This window comes from Symphalangus syndactylus, chromosome 1, assembly GCF_028878055.3.
Source record: "Symphalangus syndactylus isolate Jambi chromosome 1, NHGRI_mSymSyn1-v2.1_pri, whole genome shotgun sequence".
In the NCBI taxonomy this organism is placed as follows: Eukaryota; Metazoa; Chordata; class Mammalia; order Primates; family Hylobatidae; genus Symphalangus; species Symphalangus syndactylus.
In genome coordinates, this window is record NC_072423.2 from 94,979,486 (window position 1) to 94,999,308 (window position 19,823).

At 42.1% G+C, this 19,823-nt stretch overlaps 1 protein-coding gene across 3 annotated transcripts in view; it reads left to right on the forward strand.

Annotated features, from left to right (window-relative positions):
- The window catches only part of PACS1 (phosphofurin acidic cluster sorting protein 1), a 161,474-nt gene that overhangs the window by 102,762 nt on the left and 38,889 nt on the right, over positions 1-19,823 (forward strand). For all 3 annotated transcript variants that reach the window (XM_055262484.2, XM_063643447.1, XM_063643455.1), the window contains exon 2: positions 10,199-10,286. In XM_055262484.2, coding sequence (XP_055118459.1) covers positions 10,199-10,286 — 88 coding nt within the window. The remainder of the gene's footprint in view (positions 1-10,198; positions 10,287-19,823) is intronic.

The following is a 19,823-nucleotide window of genomic DNA, read 5'->3' on the forward strand; positions in this document are numbered from 1 at the left end:
CAGTAAGAATATACTGCTCAGAAATTTACTTGTTGGTGTTATTGTTGAAGCTTGTTGAGACTTCCACAGGTGCCTGTAAAATAGAAACAATTTTAGAAATGTTTTTACTCTCACAAAGGAAACCTTTTTCACAATTTTTTTCTCTTGGTTTACTCTTTATGTGAATAAATTCTGTTAAGGGAAGAGGCAGAGCTTATTCTTCCCATCTTCTGATTAAAGAACTCACACAGAGGAAAATGCCTTGCTCATATGACACAGCCATTGCTTGGTAGGACAAAGGAGTAATCCAGGTCATTTGTCTTCTATTCCTTGCATTTATCTGCTCTGGTCACAAAGGGACCAGTGCAGGACAGGCAAGCCCCAGAATTGGGGCTTAGCCCAGGAAGGTTCTTTGCTTTGCTCAGGAAAGAATTCAAGAGTGAGCCAGTGGTAGAAGAAACCAGCTTTATTGAGGTGGCAGTGTTACAGCACCGTGACTGCTCTACAGAGCAGGGATAGACCCTGTAGGCAGCCTCAAGAGCAGCCACTCAGTGGCAGTTCTGCAGTCGTATTTATACCCACTCTTAATTACATGCAAATTAAGAGGCAGATTATTCAGAATTTTCTAGAAAAGGGGTGGTAACCTCCAGGTTGTTGCCATGGAAAAGAGTAGTGACATCTGGGTGTTGCCATGGCAGTGGTAAACTGACATACACCAGTGGGTATGTCTTATGGAGTGGTGGTGTTGCCTCTTTTCTGTTACAGCCGGTCTTCAACCTGGTCCAGAGTTCTGCCTCCTACCTCACGACCATCATTTTGATTTGGGGTCTAACTATTCAGGTTTTTATTTCATCCAGATCTTTGTTTCTCCTTTCTTCCCCTTTTTTCTGTTCAAAATGTGACCACTTTGCCGTTTATTGATATCTTATTAGAAGGGTATTAGCCGGGTGGTAGTGGCACGCACCTGTAATCCCAGCTACTTGGGAGGCTGAGGCAGGAGAATCGCTTGAGCCTGAGAGGCGGAGGCTGCGGTGAGCCAAGATCGCACCACTGCACTCCAGTCTGGGTGACAGAGTGAGACCCTGTCTCAAAAAAAAGAAAAAAAAAGGAGATGAGAGGGGAATGGAATATGACCATTTCTCTCTTAGTGAGCCTCTCAAGTTTGCATGAGAGTAGGTTAGAAACAGCTGTTAAATGCAAGTTGAGGATCATTTGTAGAAATTATTCAAGGCTGTTTCTCGTTTATCCTTCAGTCACGTAGAAACTAGAATTATTTAGAAGGTTTCAAAGGTTCTTGTCACTATATTTTGTTCTTTTCCGTACCCAGTTATCAAGTAGACAGCCTTATTCTTTCAGACTTAGTCTAATGAGAGCTAAATAATTTCTTGAGAGAATTTGCTCGTGCTCAAATATGTCCTCACTGAAGCCTTAGCCGAGTTACTCAGTGATCTCCTTTTGTGTAATTCAGAACTTAATTATGCACTGTCACGTTTGTTGGTTAATTGTTTGATATACTTAAATCCTGTCCTTCCAACTAGGTTATGAATTGCTCAAAAGCAGAGATTATGCCCATTTTTTCCTTTTTCAGCTCCTAGCACAGAGCTAAGTACAGAGAATATGTACAGTAAAAGGCTGATGGAGATCTTTCTGGGAACACTGTATCAGTGGTACTCTGTCCTTCCTGCTGGTGGCAATGGGAATGTTCTCTGCAAGGCTCACGAGGGCTTGCATGCCTACGAAGTGGAAGAGAAATGGCTTGAGGTGCAGGGAATGAGGGGGCAGGCCAGGAACTCTCGGCCTAATTAGAATAGCTGTTGCTTCGCTGCTCTTATTGGACTGCTCTTATTGGAAGGAAATTGATCCCAAAGAGAGCCAAAGACAGGCTAAAACAGTGAACTCATAAAAATATGAAAAGTAAGGGGTGAGAGCAGATCAAGGGACCAAGATTTGGTGTTTTGTTATTGTTTTATTAATGATGGTCTAGGATTTCCAAATGGAGTTTTAAAAGTTGAAAATAAATGACCTGTTACTAATATATTTTCAGAATGCCTATGTGTAGAGGAAGATTATTTCTGAGCTGAGTAACCTGGGATCCTCCTTTAAAAGTCCTTTGGACTCTAATCATCTTTGTAATATTCTGTTTTACTTTGAATGCAGACTCAACTTCTTAAGAGTTCCAGCACATTGAGCCCTGCTTGTCTCATCCACCTTTTCACTGACCTTCCAAAGGTGGACTCGCTGGAAAACCCCAGCTGTCCATTGTGTTTGAAATCCCTTTGAGTAGGGACTCGGCTAGAAGTGTTCTTCTGCCTGATCCCCAGATGAAAAGGACAGGAGGGGAGTGACAGGAGTCTTCAGCCAGCTGCTATATCCCCATGCCGGACCATGGAACCTGACTTCCAGCCCACTGTAGCACAGAGGTAGCTAGAGAGCAGAAAGTAGAGATTTGGCTCACCTAGGGATCTTGGAGAGAACTTTGTTATTTCAGCTTTTGAGATATCTTCTCTTCCTTCATAAGGATGAGACCCAGGGTTTCCTGATAGGGCACTGCCCTTTAAAATGGACTTTGGGAATAATTTGGCCAGCTGGTTCTTTTTGAAAGTATTAATATTTGGGGGGTTGTAACTAAAGTCCTAACACCTTGGGGATCTGTTCCTGGTGAACATTACTTAAAGATAGGTTCACCTGCATACATCATAGAAAAGCCATGAAGAAGAGGTTTCTTTCTTTCTCACATAAAAATGAAAAAATCAGCTGGGAGCAGTGGCTCACACCTATGATTTCAGCACTCTGGGAGGCCGAGGCAGGAGGATCGCTTGAGCCCAGGAGTTACAGACCAGCCTGGGCAACATAATGAGACCCCATCGCTGCAAAAAAAATTTTTTTTTCTAATTAGCTGGGTGTGGTGGAATGCACCTGTAGTCTCAGCTACTTAGGAGGTTGAGATGGGAGGATTGCTTGAGTCCCAGAAGTTCAAGATTGCAGTGAGCTTTGATCATGCCATTGCATTCCAGTCTGGGTGACAGAGCAAGACCCCGTCTCTTAAAAAAAAAAAAAAGCCATATCATGCGTATGGTTTACAGAGGCCTGCATGTGAAGCAGCCCCACATAGGCTCCCTGGCCTTGCTGTTTCACAGGCAGACCAAGCATGCAGCCAGCTTAACCCCTGTGTACTTCTTCCCCTCAACCTAGAACTTCTCAAGGAGGCCTACCCTGGCCACCTAACTCAGAATTACAGCCCTCCCCGCCCTCCTCTGCCTCATGCTCGCAATACCTAGCTGTATTTTCACACAATCTGACCTACTACATAATTTACCTAATTATTATGTTTATTGCTTATTGACTGTGTCCTTTCACTAGAATGTGAACTCAAGGACAGGACATTTTGTCTGCTTTGTTTACTGATGTATCACAAGTGACCAGAACAGCATGTGCCTCATTATAAGGCTGATAGATGAGTGACAGAGTAACGTGACAGAGCTGCAGTTCAAACTAGAGTGTATCTGACCCTACAGCCTTCATTCAGGCCTTTTTTTTTTTTTTAATCAATGTGCAGATTGCATACAGTGGAGTGCATGGATTTTGGATATAAGCCCTATGGGTTTCTGCTGGTGTGTAGGCTCGTAACATTGCCATTATTAGCCAGAGGGCTCCCTCATATCCCTTCCAATCAGTGCCTCCACCTGCCTCGGTCACTGTACTGGCATCAACACATGTTGGTCTTACCTGTTCTTGAACTTCACATGGATGGTAAGACAGTACGTGGTCTTTTGGGTCTGCCTCTTCCGGCTCAGTGTAGTGGTTTTGAATCATCCATGTTGTCACATGTATCATAGCTTGGTCTTTTTTGTATACTACGTTTTGTTTGTTCATTCTTCTGTTGGTGGGCGTGTTGTTTCCAGTATAGGACCATTGTGAGTGGAGCTGCTTTGAACCTTATTTTTTAAGTTTTTATTTAATTTTAAAATTGACCAATTGTACATATTCATGGGGTACATAGAGATGTTTTGATACATACAGTGTATGATGAACAGAGCAGGAGAATTAGCATACCCATCATCTCAAACACTGATCATCTCTTTGTGTTGAGAACATTGACTCTCCTCCTCCTAGCTATCTGTAATTAATATTATTATTAACTGTAGTCATCTTTCTGAGCACTAGAGCTTATTCCTCTTATCTAGCTGTAATTTTGTACCTTTTAATAAATCTCTCCATTTCCCTCCCTTTCCCCTGCTATTCCCAGCCTCTGGTATCATCTGTTCTACTTTTTACTTCTATAAGATTAACTTTTTTAGCTTCCATGTGTGAGTGAGAACATGCAGTGTTTTACTTTCTATTGCCAGCTTATTTCACTTAACATAATATTCTCAGTTCCATCCATGTTGCTGCAAATGACAGGATCTCACACTTTTTTATGGCTGAATAGTACTCCATGGTGTGTGCACACCACATTTTCTTTATCTGTTCCTCTGTTGTCGGACCCTTAGGTTGATTCTGTCTCTTGGCTATTGTGAACGGTGCTCAGTAAACGTGGGGGTCTGCATTGTCTCCCTGATACAATAATTTCCTTTCCTTTGAACAGATTCCCAGTAGTGGGATTGCTGGATCATGTGGTAGTTTTATTTGTAGTTTTTTGAAGGAACTTCCATGCTGTTCTCCATAGTGGCTGCACTAGTTCACATTCACTAGTTACAAGAGTGGAAGAGTTCACTTTTCTCTGCATCCTCTCCAGCATTTGTTATTTTTTGTCTTTTTGATAGTAGCCAGCCCAACTGGGGAATATGATACCTCATTGTGGTTTCGATTTGCGTTTACCTGATGATTAGGGATGTTGAATTTTTTTTTATATGTTCGTTGGCTATTTGTATGTTTTCTTTTGAGAAATATCTGTTCAGATCGTTTGGCGATTTTTTTAATCGGATTTTTTTTTTTTGCTGTTGAGATATTTCAGTTATTTGTATATTCTGGATATTAATCCCCCATCAGATGAGTAGTTTGCAAGTATTTTATCTTATTCTTTTCACTCTGTAGATTGTTTCCTTTAGTGTGCAGAAGCTTTGAACGTTCTTGTACCTGTCTTGTGGTGTGCCTTCCTTTCTCTTGGGTTCCCTTGGGAGCTGCGTATAGGAGTAGACACACACACACACACACACACACACACACACACACACACATAAAATCTAATCAACTACTAAATGGCTTTCTCAAGTAACTGTACATTTTCCACTGTCCCCAGACATGTGTGTAAGTTCTGGTTACCCTACATCTTCACCAGCACTTGGAATTATCAGCCTTTATAATTTTGCTGTAAAATTATTCTCTGCTGTAGAAAAACCAATTAAAGCAGGAGTGTCATCAGGGAAAGACTCTTCCCTTCAGGCCTTGGATCCTACATTTTCACTGCATGAGAAGCACCCACCAGTGAAACATAGGGTAGCAGGAAACTGGGGTGGGCAGCTAACTAACTCAGCTTCCTAATCACTGAGACTACTTTGTTACAACGTCTTGCCAGACACAGTCAGCGTGAGTCATCCTCACAACTATATCTAGGAGTCTTTCCATCAAATGTGTGCGAATGCGGGTTTATGGAGAAATTTATCTTATTTCCTTAGTGTTCTCTGTTATATTAAGATATATGTTAAAAATGTTACTTATAATTAAAATAATTTCTTCTAATTTGCTGATAAAATGCTTTATACCAACTTAAATTGGTCTCTGGACTGCGATAGGCCTAAGTGTGCATCATGTCTTGACTACTTCCTATGTGACCTGGAGACATTTTCTTAACTCTTCCAGCATCCGTATCTGTAAAATAGGTATAATACCCACCTCTTAGCATTACTGTGAAACTTAAAAGAGATAATGAAATGCATGTCAAGCAACTAGTACCTGATAGATGCTGAATGAGGGATAGACGTTTTCTTGTACTTTGAAGAATTATTATACATTTGAGTCCCCAAGTCCCCTTGAGTCATGCCATTGAAAACAAAAAAATCCTGTTGAACTGATTGCCACAGGTTTCAAAATCAGTGTGTTGTGTTGTATTTCTGTGAAAACATGGAACATATCCAGTCTTGCTGTTGCTTTACCTAAGGTACTAAATCTTTCTTGGCCATCTTGTTAACATGAAGTGCTGTGGCATAAAGGTCTGTCTTGTCTATTTATTCAACAAATATTTATTGGTCTGTGATGTTTTTTCCTTGTAACATAATTCTGCCATATTATCCTATGATGTTTTATATGTTATGTAAGAGCCTTCTGGGGCATAATAGAGCAGCGGCACAGAGCGTAACGTGATTGTTTGCCTTTCCTGCTGGACTGTGTAGCCCACATCCTTCTACAACTCCAACAACTGGTTCAGTACCAGGCGCAGAGCGAATGTTCTCTAAATGTGGGCAGTGTTGATGAGTGAAGAATCTTAAGCAGAGAAGAAACGCACGTCCCTGACTGACTCCTGTGAGACTTTTATCTTGCAGTGAGTTTATTCGGCAGCCTCAAATCAATTTGAAGGTGGAAAACGTTTGCTTTGAAAACAAGGAAAAACCTAACCCATCAGAAGCGTTCATGATTAGCAGTCTGCGAAAGCTGATCATACACATTGAGTTATCCTCATCATACCCAACTAAAACAGAGCTGAGAAACTAGGGGAAAGGCACTCAGGTCATTGCTCCAGAAATGGAATTCTCTGCAAACCTGGCTGCTGAAACTGCCTGCTATAACCTGAAACCCGTTTTATCTGATGTCTACTGTGACGACGTGCTGCAGCTCTAAGACTAGTTTTGCCCACCACTGTCACTCAGCTATCAGAGCTTGCCAGTTTCCCAAAACCTTACTTGTGCCGATGAACTTTCTCGAAGAGCAATAGTAACATTTCTCTTTTTTATAAAACATCTAAGCTTCTCTTTGTTCTTTGGACATACCGAAGACTACCTGATCTACAGGTATGCTCCCAATTGCAGCAGTTTTTTTTCTTCTCAAATAAAACATTTGAATTTCAGAGATTTGTTTCTATTTTATTTGATTTTGGCAAGCCTCAGATGAGGACGAACGTTGGGCATATTCAGCCAGCCTTTTCCATTTGCTCATCCCAGTCATGTCCCATTTCGTTTTGAGCCATCATTTTGTGCCTTGATGAAGGCACAAAATTCAGTTAAACAATTTACATAGTTAACTACATTTGTGTTTTTTTTTTTTTTTTTTTTCTGAGATGGAGTCTCCCTCTGTCACCCAGGCTGGAGTGCAATGGCACAGTCTTGGCTCACTGCAGCCTCCGCCTCCTGGGTTCAAGTGATTCTCCTGCCTCAGCCTCCCACATTTCTTTTTATTTGTAAGAGACGGATCTTTCTATGTTGCCCAGGCTGGCCTCAAACTACTGGGCTCAAGCAGTCCTCCCACCTCAGCCTCCTGAGTAGCTGGAACTGCAGGAGTTAACTACATTTCTGAATAGCCATTTGTGAACTGTAATAATCCCTTTGGCATCTGTAGAACCAGAGTTCCCTGTGAGACAGCACATCTCTGCTCTGAAGGGAAGGGAGAAACAGGCAGTGTGGTGGGCAGTCATTGAAGGGGGGATTTTGGAAGACAGACCATGAACCCAGATGGCTCCAGAGCAACAGATGTCAGGAGAGTGTTTTAGGACATCAGAGTTGAGGGCACCCAGGTCACAGGCTGAGGAGACAGTGACGTGATGGGGAAGGGCCAGGCCCTGGGATGAGGGGTGGTTCACTTCCTACTGCTGCTGTGACGAGTGGCCACAAACTTAGTGACTTCACACAACACACGTTTATTATCTTGCAGTTCTGCAGGTCAGAAGTCCAAAATAGGTTTCACTGGGCAGCACGGAAGGTGTGGGCAGGGCGGTGCTCCTTCTGGAGGCTGCATATTTTCTTGCCTTTTCCTGCTTCTTGAGGCTGCATATTCCTTGGCTCCTGACCCCTCCCTCCATCTTCAAGGCCATCAGCCACATCTCCAGTTCCTGCTTCCTCCTCTGACTCTGCCCTTCCTGGCCCCCTCTTTTAAAGGCTCTTGTGATCATATTGGGCCCACCCAGATAATGCAGGATAATCTCCCCATCTCAGGAGCCTTAACTTAATCACATCTGCACAGTCCCTTTTGCCATGGGACTTTGCCAAGGTACCATATTCACAGGTTTTGGGGATTAGGAGATGACATCTGGGTGGTGGGGGTTGGGTATTCGGTCCACCACAAGGAGATTAGAGTTAGAATCCAGCTCTGTCATTTACTGGCTATAAGTGAATTTGGGCAGGTCACTACTCCACTTGAAATGTTTTCTGTTGCATGCGTAGATCAGTGAGCCCCCAACACACATCCACACAGTCCTGTTTTTGAGGTCTAGGTGAAATGATATAGATGAAGAGACCTGATAAGCTTTCATACATTGTATTTGATTTTGATTCTAGCTTAAAGCAAAGAAAGAGATTTATTTGTTTTTCTTTGTGTTAGTCAGCAGGTCTTTGAAAGTACTTGGGTGACTGGGCGTGGTGGCTCACGCCTGTAATCCTAGCACTTTGCAAGGCAGAGGCAGGCAGATCACCTGAGGTCAGGAGTTCGAGACCAGCCTGGCCAACATGGTGAAACCGGTCTCTACTAAAAATACAAAAATTAGCCGGGCATGATGGCGGGCGCCTGTAATCCCAGCAACCCAGGAGGCTAAGGTGGCAGAATTGCTGGAACCCGGGAGGCGGAGGCTGCAGTGAGCCAAGATCGTGCCACTGTACTCTAGCCTGGGCAAGACCCTGTCTCAAAAAAAAAAAAGAAAGAAAGTACTTGGGTGAGGTTAATTCAAAACCAGAATTTAGTTCTACTGACCTGGATTTGTCCTCCTTTAAAAAAAAAAACGAATTATATTAATTTCTTCACATACTTTTGTTAATCTGATTTTAGCTAGAAACCGTTTTAGGAAACTTAATGTAACAAATATTTGCTGAGCAACTATACTGTGCCCAGCATTTGGGCAGATGCTGGGGGGAGAACGGTGGAGAGGCAAGCCTGCTGCCTGCCCGCCGGAAGTTTACACTCCAGTGACAGGATAGGAATTGTGCTGGGGACACATCACAGACTTTGCAAGGCATTGGGGGAAGTTCTTCTGGCAAAAATGCATAACCCAAGGCTGAGGAGGCGTTAGATGGCAGGGTGGTGCCAACAGAAGGAACAGCAGCCTCCAAAGGCCCCGAGGCGAGAGAGGGTGGCACTGCCACGGAGCCAAAGGAAAGTTAGTGTGGCTGGAGCTGAGGGAGGGCTGTGGAGACGCAAGACAGGGACCTGAGCAGGGCCTAGAGGGCCTCAGCACAGAGCAAAAAAAAGGGATGAAATCCAGCCGGATTCTCTGGACTTGTCATGACTCTGGTCAGCAACATCCCTCGTGTGTCCTGTTCCCTAGAACCTCTTCCAGGAGAAGAATATTTAAAGACTTTGACCACCCGGGCAGCCACAGAAAGGCAGCGTCCAGAATCTCCCTCCCACTCCTGCTAGAAGTCCAGGGTGGCCCTGCTGTGGTAAGGCCAAGGTCAAGTCAGAGCAGAGTTACTGAGACTCCACAGTGAGGGACAATCCTGTTACTTTTGAGTTGCAGGGAATTTCTTGAGTTGGGGCACTGAAGATTTTCTGCATATTTGGAGCAAAATGCAGCTGAAATAGAATTTGTGACCATTTAACCATTTCCTGCCAAATGATGTATGTTTCGTTTGTGTGGATTATCTCCTCTTGCTAAAGATTTACATATGTACATCTGTCAGGTGTGATCAGGTGGAAAGTAGAAGAGGAACTGTGTGATTCTCCTCCCTTGATCTCCTCTTCCCCCTCAGAAATGGCTCCAACATACTAGGCATGGAAAATGTGTTGCCTTTGGCTTGAGATGAATGACATCCATGGAAGTTCACGCAATAATGTACCTTTTGACACAACTTTAGAAGCTGGGCATGGTGGCATGTGCCTGTGGTCCCAGCTACTCAGGAGGCCAAGACGGGAGGATCCTTGGGCCCAGGGGTCCGGTCTGGGCAACATAGTGAGACCCATCTCTTAAAAGTATAAACATTAAATAAGAGGGGATGCTCTTCTACTGAGAGGGGACCCGTGGGACTGAGGACAGCGTTCTCACATTCTTACTTCAGGTAAGGCAGGTTGCCTAACCAATTGTTCATCACTTTTCTCGTAAGTTCCTCGCATATGACAGCATCTTCCTTCTCTGTTTTTCTAGGTTATTCAGCTTGACCCTGAAGAAACTCGTCATGCTAAAAGAAATGGACAAAGATCTTAACTCAGTGGTCATTGCTGTGAAGCTGCAGGTGAGCAGGGCAAGACTGTTTGTTCAGGGCCCAGGGAAGCTGGATAACCATTTGTCCACTGCTGGGGCTTCAGAAACACCACTGGGACCACCTCTGTCTTCCTCCTCTCAGCACAGCAAGGTGCACAGTGGAAAGATGACAGAGCCCACGGGACCTTCTGAGCCCAGCTCTGCCTCTTGGTTAAGACACTCAGTTTCTTCAAACCTTTCTTTGTCTGAAGAACAGAAATGGTTTTTCCTACACATACTGTGAGGATCAAGTGATATAGACCTAAAGTGTTTATTGTAAACTACTCAGAAATTACTAGGCTGGCTAGCGTTGGTTTCGATATTAGTCCCAGGATTGCTAGATCCAGGTAGATGCACGGGTGTGGGAAGCACTTCGGAGGTTTTCTTTCTTTCTTTCTTTCTTTTTTTTTTTTTTTTGAGATGAAGTCTCGCTCTGTCGCCCAGGCTGGAATGCAGTGGTGCGATCTCGGCTCACTGCAAGCTCTGCCTCCTGGGTTCATGCCATTCTCCTGCCTCGGCCTCCCGAGTAGCTGGGACTACAGATGCCCGCCACCACACTCGGCTAATTTTTTGTATTTTTAATAGAGACAGGGTTTCACTGTGTTAGCCAGGATGGTCTTGATCTCCTGACCTCGTGATCCGCCCACCTCAGCCTCCCAAAGTGCTGGGATTACAGGTGTGTGCCACCGCACCCAGCCTACACTTTAGAGGTTTTCTATAGGGTGGAAGAAACTTACAGATTGTTATTTCGGACTCGGCAATTTAAAGTTTACTGGGATATTTTATCTTCTGTATAAATCCCACGTATAACTCCTTACATTTAGTGTTTTCAAAGGACCCAAAATATTTCACAAACATTTGCACTCTTAAGTATTCCGGAATTTAAGGAAAGGAGAAAGGAAAAGCTGAATTATAGAGGGGCTCAGGAATTTACCTGTTGCCAGTTAATTACCAAGCGGCAGAATTGGGACCAGAAACTAAAGAGAGGGTAATTTGTGTGCTCATTAAATCCCATTACCAGACCTCCCTTAACTGATTAGTCCTTTCTGCTGATGACTCCCTGGAGTAGAGTGAGATTCTGCAGTGCCTCTGGAGTCACTAAATAATGACTGGAGTTTTCAGCTTAAGGATGGTGTATTTACCGAATTCTTATTCATTGAAAAATAGCAAACTGTATGATAACTCCCTATATTGGCTAGTTCACCTACTATGCTGCAGTTTATTGTACTATATCACCTTCATTAAAATCCATTTCTATTATCACTCTCAGTGTGTGAATCATACATTGAGGTGCCTGGGCCTCTTTCTGGGATAAAGACATTAGTCCCAAATACAAAATTTAGTCCTCAAAACTTAAAATGTTGGGCCGGGTGCGGTGGCTCACGCCTGTAATCCCAGCACTTTGGGAGGCTGAGGTGGTGGATCACTCAAGGTCAGGAGTTCAAGACCGGCCTGGCCAGCATGGTGAAACCCCGTCTCTACTAAAAATACAAAAATTAGCCAGGTGTGCCTATAGTCCCAGCTACTCAGGAGGCTGAGGTAGGAGAATTGCTTGAGCCTGGGAGGGAGAGGTTGTAGTGAGCTGAGATTGTGCGATTGCACTCCAGCCTGGGTGACAGAGTGAGACTCCATCTCAAAACAACAACAACAAAAACTTAAAATGTTTTAATTACTCATGAATTCCTGTGTTTCCCACCTTATATTCTAATTCCCTGTTCATTTTGTGCATAATTCCTTCCAAATCTATGAAATGTTCCCAGAGACTGTGTTGGGAAACCAAGTGTGGGACAGCGATGTGAACTATTAGTGTCTTGTCCTCCTCTCCCGATTGTGGTCCCCATTTCTAGGTCACAGGCAGTGTTCTCATTTTCAGGAATTGCTTCCTTTGCTAAAGAATGTTGCTGTCCTGTGCCGATACCATTGGGGTGGTTCTGAAAGTTCCCCACTGCATTAGCCATCCCTGCAGCTAAATGCTTTTGCCAAAGAAATAATTTATTTCCTGATGAAATATTTAACATTCTATAATTCTAAATTATACCACAACTACAAATATTTTGAATTTTTAAATTGTTTTACTTCCAAGCAGCTGAAAGTAATTACAGATGTCACCACATTCATTTATTCAGTCACTTATTTATGCATTCATATAACAAATACTTATTGAGCATCTATTATGTGCCAAACATAGTTCTAGGCACAGGGGATACAGCAGTGATCAAAACAGACAAAAATCCCTGCCTTTAAGAAGCATTGAGCAGTAATTCCCCAAAGGAGATCTGCAGACCCTGAGGTCTCTAAGACACTTTCGGGGGTACAGGAGGCCACAACTATTTTCATGATAATACTGTGGCATTATTTGCCTTTTTCAGCATGTTGACTTTTGCACTGAAAGTACAAGAGCAACAGTGGATAAAGCTGCTGATGCCTCAGCACAAATACCCCCAATGTCCCAGGGGTCATTGTGTTGTTTACCATCTCATGAGTGAAATAAGAAGATAAAAGGGTTGGGCACAGTGGCACACCCCTGTAGTCTCAGCTACTTGAGAGGCTGGGGCGGGAGGGTCACTTGAGCCTAGGAGCTGGCTGGAATGAGCTGTTTGTGCCAGTGCACTCCAGCCTGGGCAACAGAGCGAGACTCTAACTCAAAAAAAGGGAGAGAAAGCCAGTTTTGCTTAAGAATGTTCTTAAGAAAGCAGTAAAACTTGCTAATATATTATATCTCAACCTTGAGTCTGCATCTTTTTCATGCTGTGTGTGATGAGATGGGAGGTATACACTGAGCACTTCTGCCACGCAGCAAAGTACAATGTCTAAGACTAGTGCCTGTGTGAGGTAGAGCTACTGAGTTGTGAACTACAGTAGCTGCTTTTTTCATGAACACCATTTTTACTTCAAAGAGGGACTTACAGACAAACAGATTATTTAGACTCAGGTATTTGGAAAGTGTTTTCTTAAAAATGAACAGAGTTACCCTATCAATTCAAGGAAAACAACTTAATATTGATTGCCAGTGATAAATAAAATTTGACCTTTTTTTTTGTTGTTTGAGACAGAGTCTTGCCCCTGTTGTTCAGTGGCTTGATCTCAGCTCACTGCAATCTGCATCTCCTGGGTTCAAGCGATTCTCCTGCATCAGCCTCCCGAGTAGCTGGGACTACAGGAGCCCACCACCATGCCTGGCTAATTTGTGTATTTTTAGTAGAGACGGGGTTTTACCATGTTGGCCAGGTTGGTCTCGAACCCCTGACCTCAGGTAATCTGCCCACCTTGGCCTCCCAAAGTGCTGGGATTACAGGCATGAGCTACCACACCTGGCCAAAATTTGAGCTTTTAAGTAAAAATTAGAATTTTGGAAAACTTGTTTCTGTCACTGAAAGCTTAACAGCTTCCCAGTTCTTAAAGACTTTTCTGAAGAAATCAGAAGTGATATTAAAGATTTTGAGTTTTTTATATTGTATAATATGTAACATTTGAATATTTTCTAAATGACTAATGCATGAGTTTACAAAATCATGCTGGATAAAAGATTTTCTTTCAAAGAATAAAATAGACCAGTGGATTGGGTTTTTAACTTTCTATTTTAAAATACTTTTAAATGTACCCAAGAGATACAGGGTTAGTCTAAAGAGTTTGTATACCCCACCCAGCTTCTCCCAACACTAATATCTCTCTTAACCATGGTACATTTATCAAAACTAAGAAATTATCATTAGTATGATACTATTAATTAAATTAGACTTCAGATTTCCTAGTTTTTACATTAACGTTCTTTTTCTGTTAATTGGATTTTAACATATAAGAGCACAAAAGTCTTATTGATATTATTTAAAATTCTACTTTGGAAAAAAAATTTTTACTTTGCAACTAATCTTTAGGAAACTACCACTTAGAGAGTTAATGGTGTAGTATCAAAGGAAAATAGTCCACAACTTGCTGGTCACAATGGCTCATACCTGTAATCCCAGCACTTTGGGAGGCCAAAGTGAGAGGATTGTTCAAGCCCAGGAGTTCAAGACCATCCTGGGCAACACATCAAGACCCCATCTTTACCAAAAATAAAAACTATCTGGGCATGGTGGCATATGCCTGCAGTCCCAGCTATTTGGGAGGCTGAGGCAGGAGGATTGCCTAAGCCCAGGAGTTCAAGTTTACAATGAGTTATGATCACGCCACTGCACTCCACCCTGGGCAACAGAATGAGACCTTGTTTCTAAAAATAAAAAATAAAAATAAATTAAAAAGTTCACAGTTGTCTGTAAAGGTGGTTAAAATGCTCCTCTTTTTTCCAACTGTGTATCACTTTGCGTCTGGATTTTTTTCATATACTCAACCAAAGTAATGTTTTGCAAAACACTGAGTCCAAAATAGGAGTGAGAATCTAATTGTTTTCTATTAAGTCATTCATTAAAAAGATTTACAGAAATGTAAAACTATGCCATCTCCCTCATACACTGCTGTTGGGAATGTCAAATAATGCAGCCACTGTGTTGTTTTGTTTTGCTTTGTTTTTATTTTAGAGACAAGGTCTTGCTGTGTTGCCCAGGCTGCTCTCAAACTCCTGGCCTCAAGCAATCTTCCCGCCTTGACCTCCCAGTGCTGGGATTATAGGCTTGTGCCACCATGCCTGGTTCTCAAAAGGTTAAAGACAGAGTAACCATATGACTTAGCAATTCTACTCCTAGGTATGTCCCCAAGAGAAATGAAAACACACAAAATCTAACATGCAAATATTCATAACAGAATTCTTCACAAGCTAAAAAGTAGAAACAATTCAAGTCCATCAACTGATCAATGGATAAATAAAATGTGGTCTAGTCATACAGCTTCGGAATACTATTTGGCAATAAAAAAGAATGAAGTACATCCATGCTCCAGATGGATGAACCTTGAAAACATGATGCTAAGTGAAAGAAGCAAGACACAAAAGACCACATATTGTATGATTCCATTTATATGAAATAGGCAGATCCATAGGGTCAGAAAATAGATTGTAGTTGCCAGGGGTTAGGGGTGGGGGTGGGCAGACTGGGGAGGGTGATAATTAAAGAATATGAGGTTTTTTTGTTGAATGATGAGAATGTTCTGACACTGACTGTGGTGATGGTTGCGCAGCGCTGAACATACTGAAAGCCATTGAATTGTACACTTTAAATGGGTGAATTGTATGGTATTTGAATTATATCCCAGTAAAGCTGTAATTTTTTTAAAAAACTATGTTTTCAACCTAAATTATTTTTGTTTGGGGAACATAGATTTTTCATTTTAAAACTTTGTATGTAAACACATAATAGGTTTATTGTTAATTTTAAGTGGATTAATATTTTTAAATATCTGTTTTAATTCATAATATGGTGACTATTGATAGATAAACCTACATAAACAAAATATTGATAGATACACCTACATACACAAAAGCTATTTGGGATTCTTTATAAGAGTGTAAAAAGGGCCAGGCGTGGTGACTCACACCTGTAATCCCAGCACTTTGGGAGGCTGAGGCCACGAGGTCAGGAGATCGAGACTATCCTGGCTAACATGGTGAAACCCCATCTCTACTAAAAATACAAAAAATTAGCCAAGCATGGTGGCGGGCACCTGTAGTCCCAGCTACTTGGGAGGCTGAGGCAGGAGAATGGCGTGAACCCAGGAGTCGGAGCTTGCAGTGAGCCGAGATCGCACCACTGCACTCCAGCCTGGGTGACAGAGTGAGACTCTGTCTCAAAAAAAAAAAAAAAAAGAGAATGTAAAAAGGTCCTGAGGCCAAAAATTTGAGAATTATTATAGTAGAAGGAAAGAAACAATAAACAAAATAAGAAAATTATATATAGGCATTCCTGAAAAATTTTGTTTTATTTTTTGAGATGGAGTTTTTCTCTTGTTGCCCAGGCTGGAGTGCAATGGCGTGATCTCAGCTCACTGCATGCTCTGCCTCCCGGGTTCAAATGATTCTCCTGCCTCAGCCTCCCAAGTTACTGGGATTACAGGCATGCACCACCACACCTCATAATTTTTGTATTTTTAGTAGACATGGGGTTTCACCATGTTGGTCAGGCTGGTCTCAAACTCCTGACCTCAAGTGATCCACCCACCTTGTCCTCCCAAAGTGCTGGGATTACAGTTGTGAGCCACCACACCCAGCCACATTCCTTAAAAATCTAATCCATTTCTGAAAATATGTTGGATGGCAGAAGCCTGTATTTTATTATTTAAGTGGGAAAAATAAGAAATAAAGAATATCTTGACACTGTAATTGTGGTGTGTAAATTACTCATATTTTGAGTAGGAAGACTAAAAGACGAGCCTATCAAAAATAATAACTATGGGCCAGGTGCGGTGGCTCACGCCTGTAATCCCAGCTCTTTGGGAGGCCAAGGCGGCTGGGTCACCTGAGGTCAGGAGTTTGAGACCAGCCTGACCAACATGATGAAACCCTGTCTCCACTAAAAATACAAAATTAGCCAGGCGTGGTGGCACATGCCTATAATCTAAGCTACTCAGGAGGCTGAGGCTGGAGAATCGCTTGAACCCGTGAGGCAGAGGTTGCAGTGAGCCAAGATGGCGCCACTGTACTCCGGAGTAGCCTTGGCAACAGAGTGAGACTCCATCTCAAAAAAAAAAAAAAAAGAGGGAGGGGGGATGAAGTGTAGAGTTTTTATTGGTTTTCTCTTTGCTTCTTTGTTTTCTGTTTTTGCAATCAGAGTTAAGTTACCATTCAGTTTAAAATAATGGGTTATAAGATGTTATTTGCAAGCCTCATGGTAACTGCAAATCAAAAAACCTTAAAGCAGATAGATACACAAAAAATAAAAAGCAAGAAATTAAAAACATACCATCAGAGAAAATGACTTCTACAAAAAGAAAGACAAGAAGGAAAGAAGGAAGGAAGACCACAAAACAACCAGAAAACAAATAATAAAATGGCAATAGTAAGTCCTTACTTATCAATAATAACATTGAATGTAAATGGACAAAATTCTGCAATCAAAAGACATGGAGTAGTTGAATGCATTAAAAAACAAGACCCAGCTGGGCACGGTGGCTCATGCCTGTAATCCCAGCACTTTGGGAGGCCAAGGCGGGCAAATCATGAGGTCAGGAGTTCGAGACCAGCCTGGCCAACACAGTGAAACCCCATCTCTACTAAAAATACAAAAAATTAGCTGGGTGTGGTGGTGCACGCCTGTAATCCCAGCTACTCGGGAGGCTGAGGCAGGAGAATCGCTGGAATCTGGGAGACGGAGGTTGCAGTGAGCCCAGATTGCACCACTGCACTCCAACCCAGGCAATTATGCGAGACTCCGTCTCAAAAAAACAAACAAACAGACCCAGCTAGGCACAGTGACTCATGCCTATAATCCCAGCACTTTGGGAGGCTGAGGCGAGAGTATTGCTTGAGCCCAGGGGTTTGAGACCAGCTTGGGCAACATAGTGGGACCTTGCATCTACAAAGAATTTGAAAAATTAGCTAGGTGTGGTGGTGTGCACCTGTAGAGTCATTTACTCACAAGTCTGAGTTAGGAGGATCACTTGAGCTCAGGAGGTTAAGGCTAAAGTGAGCTATGATTGTGCCAGCACACTCCACCTTGGGCAACAGAGTGAGACACTGTCTCAGAAAAACAAAAATGAAAACATGATCCAAACATCTATTGCCTACGAGAATCACACTTGACCTGTAAAGACACATAGGGACTAAAAATAAAGGGTTGGAAAAATATACTCTATGCAAATGGAAACAAACAAACAAAAAAAGAGTAGGAGTAGCTATACTTATATCAGACAAAATAGATTTCAAGACAAAAATTGTAAAAATTGACAAGTTCATTATATAATGATAAAGGGGTCAACTCAGCAAGAGGATATAACAATTGTAAATATATATGCACCTAACACTGGAGCACCCAGATATATAAAGCAAATATCATTAGAGCTAAAGAGAGTGTTAGACCCCATGACAACAATAGCTAGAGACTAACACCACACTTTCAGCATTGGAAAGATCATCCAGACAAAATAAAGAAACATCAGACTTAACCGCACTGTAGACCAAATGGACCGAATAGATATTTACAGAACATTTCTTCCAATGGCTGCAGAATACACTTTTTTTTTTTCTTAGCATGTGGATCATTCTCAAGGATAGGCCATATGTTAGGTTACAAAACAAGTCTTAAAACATTCAAAAAAAAAAGTTGAGGCCAGACGTGATGACTCACGCCTGTAATCCCAGCACTTTGGGAGGCCAAGGTGGGTGGGTCATGAGGTCAGGAGATCAAGAGCATCCTGGCCAACATGGTGACAGCCCGTCTGTCCTAAAAATACAAAAATTAGCTGGGCGTGGTGGCAGGCACCTGTAGTCTCAGCTACTCAGGAGGCTGAGGCAGGAGAATTGCTTGAACCCTAGAGGTGGAGGTTGCAGTGAGCGGAGATAGTGCCACTGCACTCCAGCCTGGATGACAGAGTGAGACTCTGTCTCAAAAAGAAAAAAAGTTGAAATAATATCAAGCATCTTCCCTGACCATAATGGAATAAAACTAGAAATCAATAACAAGGAATTTTGAAAGCAATAGGCACACATGGAATTAAACAGTATGCTCCTAAATGACCAGTGGGTCAATGAATAGATTAAAAATGAAATTGAAATTTTCTTGAAACAAATGATAATGGAAACACAATATATCAAAACCTATGGGATACAGCAAAAGCAGTACCAAGAGGGAAGTTCATAGCTATAAGTGCCTACATCAAAAAAGAAGAAAAACTTCAAATAAACAACCTAATGATGCTTCTCAAAGAACTAGAAAAGCAAGAGCAAACCAAACCCAAAATTAGTAGAAGAAAAGAAATAATGAACATCATAGCAGAAATAAATGAATTTTTTAAAAAAAAGATCAACAAAACAAAATGTTTTGTGTGTTTTTTTTTTTTTTTTGAGACGGAGTTTTACTCTTGTTGCCCATGCTAGAGTACAGTGGTGCAGTCTCAGCTCGTTGCAACCTCTGTCTCCCAGGTTCAAGCTATTCTCCTGCCTCAGTCTCCCGAGTAGTTGGGATTACAGGCACGTACCACCATGGTGGCTAATTTTTGTATTTTTAGTAGAGACGAGGTTTCACCTCATTGGCCAGGCTGGTCTTGAACTCCCAACCTCAGGTGATCTGCTCGCCTTGGCCTTCAGTGCTGGGATTACAGATGTGAGCCATCACACCCAGCCAAAGAGTTGTTTTTTGAGAAGACAAAATGGATAAACCTTTAGCCAGACCAACTAAGAAAAAAAGAGAGAAGACACAAATAAATCAGAGATGAAAAAAGAGCTGACTGACACTGCAGAAATTCAAAGGATCATTAGTGGCTGCTATGAGCAGCTATATACCAATAAACTGGAAAACCTAGAAGAAATGGATAAATTCCTGGAAAGATACAGCCTTCCAAGATTGAACCATGAAGAAATTCAAAACCTGAATAGACCAATAACAAAAAATGAGCTAGATGCCATTAACAGAGTCTTCCAGCAAAGAAAAGCCCAGGCCTTGAT